The sequence below is a fragment of the Drosophila nasuta genome, chromosome 2R (genome assembly GCF_023558535.2).
Source record: "Drosophila nasuta strain 15112-1781.00 chromosome 2R, ASM2355853v1, whole genome shotgun sequence".
NCBI lineage: Eukaryota > Metazoa > Arthropoda > Insecta > Diptera > Drosophilidae > Drosophila > Drosophila nasuta.
In genome coordinates, this window is record NC_083456.1 from 3,850,760 (window position 1) to 3,864,524 (window position 13,765).

The 13,765-nt window shown below is 36.6% G+C and overlaps 1 protein-coding gene across 3 annotated transcripts; it reads right to left on the reverse strand.

The window, feature by feature from the left end:
- Positions 1 to 7,997: 7,997 nt before the first annotated feature.
- LOC132785059 (Golgi-associated plant pathogenesis-related protein 1) lies at positions 7,998 to 9,096 on the reverse strand. Of its 3 annotated transcripts, none has more exons than XM_060791033.1 (6): positions 8,961 to 9,095; positions 8,770 to 8,898; positions 8,496 to 8,710; positions 8,348 to 8,437; positions 8,214 to 8,292; positions 7,998 to 8,143 (listed from the first exon to the last, which is right to left on the reverse strand). In XM_060791033.1, exons 1-6 carry the CDS (start codon positions 9,009 to 9,011, stop codon positions 8,135 to 8,137), a joined length of 573 nt encoding a protein of 190 aa, XP_060647016.1. In that variant the 5' UTR covers positions 9,012 to 9,095; the 3' UTR covers positions 7,998 to 8,134. The 3 variants fall into 3 exon arrangements, with proteins under 3 accessions (XP_060647016.1, XP_060647015.1, XP_060647014.1); XM_060791032.1 differs by having other exon boundaries at positions 8,205 to 8,292; XM_060791031.1 differs by lacking the exon at positions 7,998 to 8,143 and having other exon boundaries at positions 8,150 to 8,292; positions 8,961 to 9,096.
- Positions 9,097 to 13,765: the final 4,669 nt, after the last annotated feature.

The window sequence follows — 13,765 nt, forward strand, 5'->3', positions numbered from 1 at the left end:
ATTGAACTGAGGGTTTATAAATGAAAAACATACACCACATTGCTTCATCAAAATAAGCTTTTTTCCTAACTTTTTTCTCTGGTATTCCGCTTTTTTTTAGATTTTTATTTTCGCTGATCCAGCTTATTTTGCTTAGAAAAAATGACACCACATTGTGGAGGATTGAAAGTAATGTTTACAAGAACAATTAGAAAAATCAACAACAAGTGAAAAATGTAGAAAATAATTTGCTAAGACTTGGATTAACATAATTTAAGTAGTTTAATACCAGAGTACGTGTTCTCTCGATTGATTATTACATACATGTCATATATGACATATGAATGGCATTGCTATATTATTGACTATGTATTTACTTAATTTGGTGCAATATTTAATTATTGTGAACATGTTAAATGCTGTAATTTTTTGCAGATACACATTTAAAATATACCTTATTATATGTTTAAAATTAGTATTAAACTTATGGAAATTAAAAATTTATTGATAGAAGAAAGCTTCTGCAGCTGAATAGATCTCAGACCGTTTTCTTTATCAGTTGGCTCTAGCCAATTTGAGACCTATGCCGTGTATTATAAATCTTGTGACCACAAATGTTTTTGCCAAGAAATGAGCCAAAGTCAGCGAACAGGCGACCAGAATGTGTCTCGAATGAAGCCATAATTTATATGCACAATGTGAAAGCCAAGAAGAAATACAGCAGAGAGCTCTTCCAAAATGTTCCCCACTAACTATGGTGTAGTTGTTGCTGCTGCTGTGTCTGTCATGTTGTCGTTGCCTGCTTGGAACAGAAGGAAGGTGCAATTTATAGGAATTCCATCAATTCTAAAACCATGCTCCGTTCCAATTTCGAATCAAAGGCATCCAACTGTGCTGTTTGACCCGCACCACATGGCAGCTACAAACTACTGACTGGCAGCGGGCAATGTGCAACGAGCCAGGAGTAAGGAGCAGTGGGCAACAGGCCAGTGGCATTGGAGTAAGGGGCAAGTGTCAGCGAGTCGGTGTAGGCGTGACCTCCGCTTCGCCCGCACGAGGCTGTGAGGTGGCATGACCAGCCGCTCATCATAAATACAAAGCAGGCAACGCTTTGTCAGTATTCCTCGTTCTGACACTTTTATTGGCTCTCGTGTCGCTGAAAGGTGCTCACCAGCGATATGCCAGCAGCATCCTGCAGCTGCCACTAGCTGCACCCTTTCTCCTCTGCTCCCCCCTATTCACTCCAGGGACTGATCTGGAGCACTACGCGCTGGACAACGCACGTCTTTGTGCAACGCAAATGAAATTGAAAATTTTTATGATGCCAACGCTGGCGGAACTCGAGGTGGGGGCAGGGGGAGCTTTAAAGAGGGTTTCCATACCGAGCGTTGCGGCACTTAGAGGCGTTAGACTCAGGAGGAGGTTAACGGGTGTGTAGCATGCCGACTTGGTTTCGTTGCAGGAATGCTGGAAATTTAAGCAGCTGTATAAAGTTAGTTAATCTGCTGCTGATTAAGATGCGGCGTCTTCTTGGCATTTACGACATTGGGGGCACGACCAGTATAATTTTAATAGCCTCCAATGGGCTGCACGAGCAGCACTTCAGCTCCTTTTCCCATTGCCCCTATCCCCCGCTGTTGGCAATGTTTACGAGAGTATGAGAGTTCGCTCCTTAACCGAACTGCAGCTTAAATATTTTACGAAAATTTAAGCCACGCCTCCGAAAAGTAGCTGGCAAGTAACAAGCTTAACCACAAAACTTTTAAATAAACTTTCCATGCCACTGCTGTTGTTGTTGTTGTTGTCGTTTTTCTTGCTGCTTCTGTTGCTGGTGAAAATATTTCAGAATGCGCCCGCGCGAGCGGCATAACTATAACTTCCGATTCCGCTGCCAACAAGCAGCAGCAAAGTGCGAGAGCAGCCCAATAGACCAGATGCAGCCAAGTCACTGAAAGGGTGCAGCTATGGAGGGTGGTGTGAGGGGGTGGACTGTTGCGGGTGCGCGCCATGTAATACAGTTAAATATAAATTCAAAAAATATATAGAGTTTGTGCAACTTTTTACTTGATTTTTTTTCTCTCACCCTTACTTTTTTGTTGTTCGCTGCTTGTGCAATTTGCATGAGCGGCAAACACCCACGAACAACTAACAAGTTCTGCTTGACAACAACAGCAACAACACGCAACATGCAACAACTACAATAGGAGTGGCAAGGCAAACTTCCGGCTGATGAATAAGTGTCTGCTGCATGGCCATGTGGCTGCGCCTTAGTGGACTGTGGGCGTGGTCCGTGGGGCGTGACTGTTGCAATAGCTTACTGCTTGTTGTTTGATATGGCTGTGGGTGTGTGTTAGTCTGTGTGTGTGTGTGTGTGTGTGAGGGTCTGCGTGTGCGAGTATATGTGCGTTTAGTTTGTTTGACTGTAAAAAATAATAAAAACAACTTCCTAATTGCGAAAATAAAAATCAACAACTATAGCAACAGCAGCAGCTACAGCAACAACAACTTCAAATGAACAACAGTGGGCAAAAAAACAATAACTTTCTCAATATTTGCATAGTTGTACAAATAAGAAGGAGTATCGCGGGAGTTCTCGTCTTTGATATACCCCTTACCTATTATTTTAGGGATAATGACGCATTAACATTAGACTTCTATACATTCGATAATGCTTCATTTTATTTACGTTCAAACTTTTTCAATAAGATACATTTTAAATTTTTTATTTATATTTTTAAATAATATATTTGTTGAAGGTTATCCTCACAAGAATATTTGTGTGCATTGCATATGTGATTTACTCTTGAAATTTTAAGTAGCGTAAGAGTTCTTATTAAAGACGAATGCATTAACACATACTGTAAACGGACGAAAGGATGGATTTACAACCCGACCGATTAACGTATTTTTGTCATCGTACATATAATGGACAAAGATATTAAAATGCAAAGCAGCAAATAATGAGTTAATCTGTGAGCAATAACAATTTTTAAAAATATAATTTGATTTGATTGTTGTATTCAGTTAATGTTGCCCATTGTAATAGTATTTGGGCTGCTATTTCAGGAGCGCCGCAGTCTGGCATAAATTTAATGCAGAACAACTCGGACTTCCGTTCTGACCGAGCGGCATGTTGTTATGCAGCCTGTGCGGACGTAGCTGGGCCGCGGCTGCCTCGCTCTCTCTCTTTTTTGCTGACTGTCTCTTTCTCTCTTGATGTTTGTGGCTTCAGCTGTGTCAGTGTCTGTGCGTGTGTAAAAATACGGTTTAACAGAAAGTAAGTGGGCCCAGGGCATACAACAGTTTCAGAAAACAAACAAACCAAATGAAGTTATATAAACGCTGATAGCGCCAGCACCAGCAACAACAAATAACAACAATAACTAGTACAACAACCAATTGCGAGTTGAGGGAACCTCAGAAAGTCCCGAGGCCTGCAAAAAAATGTCGGCTCATATTAATTTCTGCTATCTCAGTGACGTTTTACATGCGTATTGCCTTGTTGTTGTTATTATGTCTACATAGTTCTGCTTGTTTGTGTTTGTGCGCTCGCGTGCGCGACTCTGGCAATAAATTTGATTTGTTTAGCAATTTGTTGCATATCGCATTGCGTATACGCCCCTTGCATTCATCTCTATGCTGTCGTCTGTTGCCATTGTTGTTGTTGCTGTTGTTGTTGCTAGTACTGTTGTGATGCACTTGCTTTTACCCCTCAGATACAGATACTTTAACGATGAATAACGTGTTCTGCTTTTGTTGTTGTTGTTCTTTTCGCTCGCAACTGCCAACTTTATGCGACATTTTATGCACTACACCAGACAATAATTTATATTGAAATATGCATGTCCGTATATCTCCTGTCTGTCTGCCTCTCTCTCTCTTTATCTACATTGCTTGACATCTGCTGTATTTAGTCGTAAAACCATGGCGAATATGCAATACACAGCAGAGTGCAATTTGTGTTTTAATCTATTAATTACTGCACATATATATTCCACGATAAGTTTACTCAATATAAATTTAAATCTCTTTGCTGATTCATTAATATTCATCTGCAGACTGGTTCGTTTTACATTTCGCAAACAACTTCAGTTGCTCTGTCACTTTGTCGTAATGTTAATCTAATTTGGCCTAAAAGGCGCATAAGTTTTAAAATTTCGCTGATAAATTGCTAGATGCGACAATTGGCAACACTTGCAGCAAATTGCAACTTCGGGCAAAGAATGCCCCAAAATGCAGCTGGCAATTTCATTTTTGGCAGTTACCAGTTGGCGCTTGGTGCTAATGTCTTTGGTTACTTTGGTGCACTTTTTAATAATTAATAATAATTTAGCATACATTTAATGTTATTCATTACTCAATTAGGTCGCCATCGTTACAAATTTAAGCGCCAAGCGCAGGGAATACTTGTAATTAAGCGCGCGTGTAATGAAACAATTTTCAGGCCACAGGCGGAAAGTTACACTTATACTGTTGGGAAGTGAACGCCACCAAGGACTCGGTCCTCGGTTCTCAGTTCTCGGTTTTCGGTGTTGATGCTGTTGTCCTTCTTGGCAGCGAGAGTCGCGTCATTAGGGACTCTTTGTGTGCAAATTTGATTTCATAACATTTTGTCAGTGTTTCGCCTCGATTTGCCGCTTTATGATGCACATAAATTTTACAACCAACTTGAACTTATAAATAGTTGACGAACTGGCGTTCTCTTCGTCCCCAATGCCAAACCAAGATGAAGTGACGATGACGATGACGATGACGATGACACTGAAGCTGATAATGACAATAATAAATAAAGGGGCGAATGACGTCGGGTGTTGAGTGTAAGGCTTAGGACAATACTCAACTCAGGATTCGGGACAAAGTTAAGAGTGCTCAGAATGAGTTTAAACTAATTATAAATTCTAAGTGCTTTTTCATAGTTTGTCAAAAAGCCGAATAATATGGACACAATTTTAACTAAAAGTGAATTTTTTGTTATCACTCAGTCAAAGCTTTAGTGTAATTCACAAAGAAGGGAGCAAAATGCAACATTTTGTCTAGCTTGATAGTTAAAACAGTGAATTGCATTTAAATATTTTTAGGCATGCATTTAATAAATCTATTTATTATATTAATGCTCTCAGTTGATATGGCTGCCAATCGAAACCAATTTGAATGTCATTAGACTCTAATGCAAGCATGAAGTAATTCTTAATTCATTGGTTTAAAATGTGAACGTTCACATATACAAGAACATAAGTATATTTAACTGTGAAATCCTAATAGCATGCGGGAAAACTGCAGTTGCGAAACAACAACATCAAAAAATTGCTCTGGGAGAAAGAAAAGGAACACAATAACAGGAAAAGAAAGAGAAAGAAAAAAAAATAAATAAATAAAACTTCATATCTGATTGAATAATAATGTGTGCTTAAGGATTTAATGCGCTTCTGGTAGAAGCAGCTGCTGCTCTGTTTATGCTCTGCTCTCTCTTTCTCTTTCTCTCTCTCTCTCGGCTCAGCTCTCAGGCAGAAAATGCCAGACTGAAAAACCAGCACAGGCCGCTTGCTGTATTTGTTTGTGTTCTGACTTCTGTTTGGCGATGTGTCTCTCGCCTTCCCTGCAGTAAATATCACTTGGGATAAAAAATGCAAAATTACAACAAAAATACAAAACCATTGTAAGAGGAATGAAGAAGCTGTGTCTCCACTCGGGTGCGGACTGGGTCCCCATGGGGAATTTGTTGGCCTGATGCTGATTGCCAAAAAAGTAAAGAAAATCTTGTTGAAACCAGCTCAAGAGAACTAACATACAACACACAACTCGTATGAACGCTTTCGTATGTATGTATGCACGTTTGATAGTCTGTATGTTTGTGTGTATGCAATACAAGCACAATACTTAGACAGGACACATTCACTAGCAGAAACAGGAGCAAAAAATTGAATTTTCTTATCGCACGTTTTCAAATTAACCCAAAACAGCGCCAAAAGCAAACCCTCGACAGGTCCAAACCCCACAAGGCTGCGTGTCAAGCTTATTTGAATTTCTAATACAGTTTTTTTTCCACCCCCACTGATCACCCCAAACTCATACTCTACGAGTATTGGTCGCCTTCGACCACCACATCACCCCCTGCGAATGTGTGGTGCTTTGTCCCGTTTGCGATTTTATGGCTATCATCATTAGCAGCACATTTAGATAGACACCCACATGTGAAATCTTCAGGCATTTACCCGAACCCAATGAAAAAAAAGGGGACAACAAAAAAATCTCACATTAGCTCCCAGTTGTGATTTTTGCTATCGAGCTTATAGTCAAATGCTGACGTTAATGATAATTTACTGCAAAGTGGGGTTCTTTCTTTGGGTACACTTGGACCTTGCATAATTTCACAAATAGTTTCGGAAATAAAAGACTTTTATGTTTATTTCTGCTTGAAAATTAAGACAAGTGAGATAATTTAATCAAATTTTTTTAGGTATCAAAATAAACATGCGTCATTCGAGCTTATTGTAAAACAGAAATTAGCACGTTGAGCTAATAAATAAACTTGACCAATAAATAATTTTTTACATGAGTTTACAGCTCTTATTTTACTTAATATACTTAATATATTGGGACCCTTCATGTTTATTTAATATTGTGACCATTATTATTATTTTAAATACGTAACTATTCAAGTCCGATCAGAAATTACCTAAAACAAGTAAGAAAGCTGCTGTCGAGTGTGCTCGACTGTGAGATACTCGCTACCCATTTTTAATAAAAGCTATTCTTAAAATATACCAAATACTGCAATAATGTCAAAATATAACGAAGGCCACATTTGGTATATCGCTGAAGTATTACACTCGAAATATACCATAGAAGTCAAAATATACCAGATTGTCAGCCAAAGCAGATAAATACATTCTACAGAAATCATAAATACTAAAAGTATTATTATAATCGGGTTTCCAGCTTTAAAATTACCGTGTTTATTCGATTTATTTTCAATTTTTGATAGCAGAAGTGGGCGTAGACAAATTTTAAAAATACATCTCTTATAGTCTCTGAGATCTAGTTTTTCATACCGACGGACAGACATGCGGACATGGGCTTATCGTCTCGGCGTTTGTGTCCGATCAAGAATATTTATAGGGTCGAAGATGCCTCCTTCTACCTGTTTCATAAGCATAAAGTTATAATACCCTTCTACCCTATGGGTAATGGGTATAAAAATGTGTTTAATATATAATGGTTTTATATAATGGTTTTATATTTACTGAATATTACAAATGTTACGTATTAAATTGTTTAGTATGTTGAGTAAACAAATTAGTTGACTTGACCATTTTTGTCTGTGTGGCTGCATTGTTCTTGAGTATTTTTGAAATTTTTGCTGTCACGGCAGTACATTAAATTTATCAAATTGACCCGACTCCTGGCATTTTGTTAACTACTTTATTTCCGTAAATAAATGTATTCTTATACTATCGACAAATATTTACAATCAACAACATTTAATTGAATAAGAAAATAACAATAATGATTATTACAATAACTACGATAAAGTTTATTATAAGCTTTTAATAATGTAATTAATTTGCAGCTTCCTGATGATTATTTAAAAGCTACAACGATGAGGTTTGGTTTTTTGATAAGCGTGATACTGATTTCATATAGCTAGAATTTGAAAAGTTCCAGCTCCAGCCAGATTAGTCGTTGAAATGATTCAGTCAGTAAGTGAATCAGACAGTGAGTAAATGAGAGTGGTGAGTGGTGAGTGAATGAGACCATCATACTGATATATATGTATTTATCATATAAAGAGAAACATTGTTTTCTTATCTGAATTTCGAATTTCGAGTGTGAGTACATGTGTGAGTACAAGTTGGCTCGCATTGAAAATTTACTAGTAACACAAATGATTATGGCCACTAAAACGTGTTCGTGGAGATATTACAGTCGATTTTCTTTATTTCTTTACGAAAATAAAATAATTTTATTATGATTTCAATATTTCTTAGTTATTAATTGTGCATAGAAAACACATAAAATTTGGTCATTTGCCTTACTAAAAACTTTTTATGCGAGCTGACAGTTTAAAATATTTGTTTACACTTGTACGAAATTTAACAGAAATATTGTAAAATTGTAGTCCTCGTTAACATTTTCCAGACACGACCAAGCAGTTTTAAAAATGCTGTCAAAAATATGAAAATTAATGTCAAGATAAAGCTTTAAAACAAAAACTTGCGCTGCACATTCAATCCTTGTGAGATGTGTCCACAGATTATTAGAATCACTGAAGTATAAATAAGATACTTGGCATGTTCATGTAATGATCTAGACCTAAAATCAGAGTTATAATTAAAATTTGGTAAATAAAAATATGAAGAACACATACCGATTGGGCTTAGGAACATTTTCTTTAAACTCGCCCGCCATATTACCTTGTGGCTTGTATCGTGCAACAACGAAACTGATACCCTTAGAACTAAAAATATAAAATGATCAGCATTTTGTGTAATAATTTTACCACAAACTATACATACTTGGTATAAGTACCAATGCCCAACGTCTTTGAAGACTTCCAAATTAGCTGCGTAAAGTGGCCAGTACTAGGTGAGTATTGTGCTTTGCCATAATCGTAATCCTTTTCTTCGTTATACCAGTCTTTGACACAACTTACAGGATCTGAGCTTGTATAGCAAAGATTTTCACCATATGGGCCTTCTGAATGCTTGAGAGTATCTAAATCAGCTAGTTCCTAATATTTAAAGTAATATTGAAAGAATCATTTAAATAATATTTAATAATAAATCCAACCTTTGCATAACTTTTACAATCGCTATTTAATCCTGAATCGAGTGACAGTGAAGGACAGCCATGTTTAGAACGGTATTTGTTATGAGAATCCAAAGCCTCATTTTCAAAACTAGCTCGTGCTTGGAAAATCTAAGAAGGTAATATGAATATTACGGGATTTGAAACACATTTTAATTAAATTTGAAACTTACACAAATGAGGAAAGTTAAAGTCCAAATAATCCAAATGTTGTCTATATACATTTTGTTTAATTTTGATCTACAGTCAAATGTTAATTGTAATTTTAAACAGTTTTTGTGATTTTCCTTTTTTTCAATGGTTGCTTTTTTGAATAACTTTTGGACCAATAGTAAAATCGACTGGGCAAAATATTAGTGCTGTTTATTATGTGTGAAATGACGAAAATTTTAATTTATTAGATAATATATTTTATATTACCATTTTTTTTTTTTAACTTATGCAAAACAATTCGTTTATAAATTCTTAATTTATATTACAATATTTCTCCAAAAGTGTCAACAAAGAATAACTTCAGAATTAAATTAATTGACTAAATAGGGTTATTTATTGTATTAAATAAATAATACTAACAACTTTGTTTCTTATTCCGAATAAGTACTCCTGCACTGCAAAGCCTTTGGGATAGGTTTCTTATCTATTTACTTTAACACTTCTTAATTAATTTTGTCAGCTCGCAATGTATGCACTCTTTCACGATCGCTCACTAAATCCCAAACCCTTAGTTGACAGGCAAGCTTTAACCGCATGTGTGTGTATAACTTCTGCTTCTCAGCAGAGCGTAAGCTCCTGCAGCCCAGAGCTTTCGCTCTCTGCTTTTTGCTCTGCAGGGTTGTGCTATCGATCGCAAACGTTGCTTGCAGTTTAGAGCTCCAACGCGCCGAGTTTGAATCTAAATATGGAGAAGTTGGTAAGGGGCTGTCTTTATATTATATACGTAATTTAATTACTTTTTACATTGTACTATAAGTGTTTATTCAAACATTTCGCGGCGTTTAGTTCGTCAATAAGTATTAAACTTGTAATTAAGTTGCTATATAATACATACCAAGTGCCGTAAACATTCCTGGACAAAATTATACAACAGTTTTGAAAAAATTTGTTTATTTGCTCGTAGCAGAATAGGAAAACGAAAAGAAGCGAAATAAAGTAGAAGAGCAATAGCACAAAGAGTAGTGCACAAAACATTTTTGACTCTGACGGTAAAAAAGCACACGTGCTTCAATTTGAGCTAGATTGCACGTGTATCAATAGTATACGACAAATTTTAATATTTTATTTATGAATTATTATCGACGACTAATAGTTAATAACGGCGCCTTGCGCTTTTGAAACTTCCAAAATTCTTTTAGACATTTATCATTGATATCAAATATCAACTGTAAAAATAGTAAGAAAGCTACATTTTAAGTATAACAAATTAATACCACAAAAGTACTAAAGCAACTAAGACCCGTAGTATGTAGGCGGTTTCGCCTATACAAAAGTAACTTCCACAATTTTTAACTGATCGGAAATAATTTTTAGAAATCACAAAGACTATAGGTATTATTGTATAAACAAAAAATGCGAACCATTCTACCCTATGGGTATAGGGTATAAATATGTGATTTACCGGAAATTACTGTACAAGTTACCTTAACGATAAGTTTTGATAACATGAAAGGGTTGTTGTCAAAAATCTCGAAAAACGCGATTACGTAGTATATCGACAGCCCGTAACTGAGGTGTCGCAGAGTGTGTGTGAGAAATCAACAAAAATTGACGCGCAATGGTCGATTATTTCTGATAAAAGTTATGTATAGTAAGCTTCAGAACATCATATTTGTCATTACATAAAAGCGTAAATGAGCTTCTTCACGAAACGATAAGAGTAGTTCCGAAGATGATGCGATGATCGTTGTTCACCATTATAGTCTGAAGAAATTGTTTTTTTTTTTAATTCCAATTTGTTTTATATGTCAATAAAAATACTTAATACGTTATAATAGAATTTTAATATCTAATTTAAAATATTTTCATAAAACATAGTAGTGAATTTTTATTTATTTATTTTTTCAAGTTCAATTTTGTGCTTATCAATCTCATTTCTGTCGTATGATTCATATATTAAATGATTGCCTCGTAACATGAGACATAACTTGCGGTATTCAGCCATTTACAATTTACGGTTAATGCATTTTTGCATTAAGGTCCTTAAATGTACATCACGTTGCCATCTGGCGTTTGAGTGGCTGACGAATTACCCAGAAAGCTAACCATGTGGTTGCTGTTAGCCACTATGATGAGATCACAGCTCGCGGAAACGGTTTTGGGGGACGTTGTTGTGTGATGTGGTATGGAGTGTGTTGTAGCTCTCCAATTATTTTGGAGCTAGTGCGCAGACAGTACAGAGGATAATGTGATGCGTTCATATCGTCAACGACAGCAGGATAACTCTATTAGTACCACACCCACAGACGCGCACATACACACACACACTCACATGCATGTGGTACATTCGCACTCACTAGCTGTCAGATATTAAATTTTTTGCCAGTGCACTGCCAGTGCGTAGAGTTGCGCCAATAAAAGATGGTGAGCAGCCAAGTCTCGCGCCAGTGTCCTGGGATTGACAGCTTCAATGTGCACACACTCTCTCTGTCACTGTCTCTGTCTCTGTCTCTGTGTGTGTGTGTGTGTGTCTGGTTGTGTGTATATGAAGGATGGATGAGTTGTTGCCGCAACGTATGTAGCTGATGCTTTGGGCCATCATTGTTGACAACAATATCAGCGATAGCAACTGCACCAACAACAACAACGACAACTACAACAAAAACAAACACAAGCAACAATGCCAACAGCAACAACTGTTGGAACTGTTGGCTAAAACGCGGTTGCCAGTTGGCTGTGGCAACTGCTGCAACTTACTTTGTCCTCCGCTGGGTTTGGTTGTAAAATGTCAATTTGGGCCCGTGACGAAGATTTATTGTGTGCAGCGATTCAGTTTGATAGGCGTGTTTAAATATCCCATTCACCCTCTTCTATCAATATCTACCATCGGCAACTGTGAGTATGCATCGCATTAGCATACACGCGGGCGCAGCAAACTTCATTCCGATATACTCCATATCGCGGTGTGCTCAAGTGACTAACTTCAGAAATGACTATAAGGGGCTGCCCATATATTACGTAATCACGTTTCTCGTGATTTCTGATCCCCTTCCCCATATAATACAAAGTAATCCACCAAATGATTACGTAATCATACAAAAAAATTTTAAATTTTTAATTTCACTGCTTTAATCTTTGGGTTCTCCAAACGAAGCTGTAATTCAATTTTAATATCATGTATTTTTAGAACTTGGCGTATATTTCTACACGCTGAGATCATCTTCCTTCCAACGTCTTTGCATCCTTTGTCGCCCAGCCATGCGATGAAGTGCTTTCTTTGCTGGACAGTTTCTTGAATGTACTTTTATGAATTTTGCTTGCTGACTTTTGGGATACAAGCAACATGTTTTACCATGGCGTTTTTATACTCGCTACCCATAGGGTAGAAGGGTATTATAACTTTGTGCCGACAGCAAATGTATGTAACAGGTAGAAGGAGGCATCTCCGACCCTATTAAGTATATACATTCTTGATCAGCGTCAACAGCCGAGACGATCTAGCCATGTCCGTATGAACACCTAGATCTCAGAGACTACGAGAGATAGAGCTATAATTTTTTCAACAGCACTTGTTATGTTTGCACGCAGATCAAGTTTGTTTCAAATTTGAACTGACGAACAATAAAAGTTGTTGGGAATCTGGAAAAAAGAAAAGAATTTTAGCATATTTAATAAATGTTAGAGATGATTACCTGGAGATATGTATTTGTTGTCTTCATTTAGCGAAATCATGTGAGATCTGCATTGCATTATATGTACATTATATGTATGTATTAAAGGTGGAGAACTATCGATGGCACTATCGGGACTATCGATGGTTGTCCACTATCGACACGCTCTCGGTAGCGGCGCGCACTCTCGATAGTGGACAATCGCTATCGTCGATACTGGTCGATATTTTTTCAAATTTTTTTGTATACCCGCATCCTCCGTAGAGTCGGAGAGGGTCTTCAGCAAAGCAGGACAAATCATTTCAAATAGGCGTATAAAATTATTGGTTGAAATAAATATATAAATAGCAGTTAAGGTAAACCAAAAAAATAAAAATTCATATTATTTGAATAATAATTATTTATTATTTTTAGATAAAGATTGGAGAATCAATTTCATATTCTCATACTTTAAACAAATATGGATTATTTTAAAAACTAATTAAATTATTTTCTTTTACTGCACTATCGACGATATATTTTCCTTGCTATCGTCGATAGTTGATAGTTTATGGAAACTATCAATCACTATCGATGGCACAGACTATCGATAGTTCTCCACCTCTAGTATGTATGTATGTATATCGATTTAATTACTGGGGAGTTTTTGTTAGTTATAAGAGGACTAATACTTGCAATTACAGAAATCGTTATGAAATGAGTATGTAATCATTGTTCAAGACCCACCTCTTCCCACATTAACATAACGACATATATCTGCTCTTTATTAAATAATATTCAAGCATAGACCAAACGCATTTCTGTGTGAACTTTAATATTTATACCCGCTACTCATAGGGTAGAAGGATATTATAACTTTGTGCCGGCAGAAAATGTATGTAACAGGTAGAAGAAGGCATCTCCGACCATAAAGAGTATATATTTTCTTCATCAGCGTCAACAGCCGAGAGGATATAGCCATGTCCGTCTGTCTGTCTGTCCGTATGAACACCTAGATCTCAGAGAATTTAAGAGATAGAGCTATAATTTAATTTTTCGACAGTATTTGTTATGTTTGGACGCAGATCAAGTTTGTTTCAAATTTTTGCCACGCCCACTTCCGCACCTGCAAATTGACAAAAATCAAATAACAAGCGTAATTTTAAAGCTAGAGC

Bases quoted from the DNA above. Each gene is read 5' to 3' on its own strand.
- LOC132785059 (XM_060791031.1), bottom strand. From the start codon at position 9,011: ATGTATATAGACAACATTTGGATTATTTGGACTTTAACTTTCCTCATT. The intron at 8,711-8,769 runs GTTGGATTTATT...TTTAAATATTAG, and splicing joins ATTGTAAAAGTTATGCAAAG to GAACTAGCTGATTTAGATAC. The intron at 8,293-8,347 runs GTATGTGTTCTT...CTCTGATTTTAG, and splicing joins AATGTTCCTAAGCCCAATCG to GTCTAGATCATTACATGAAC.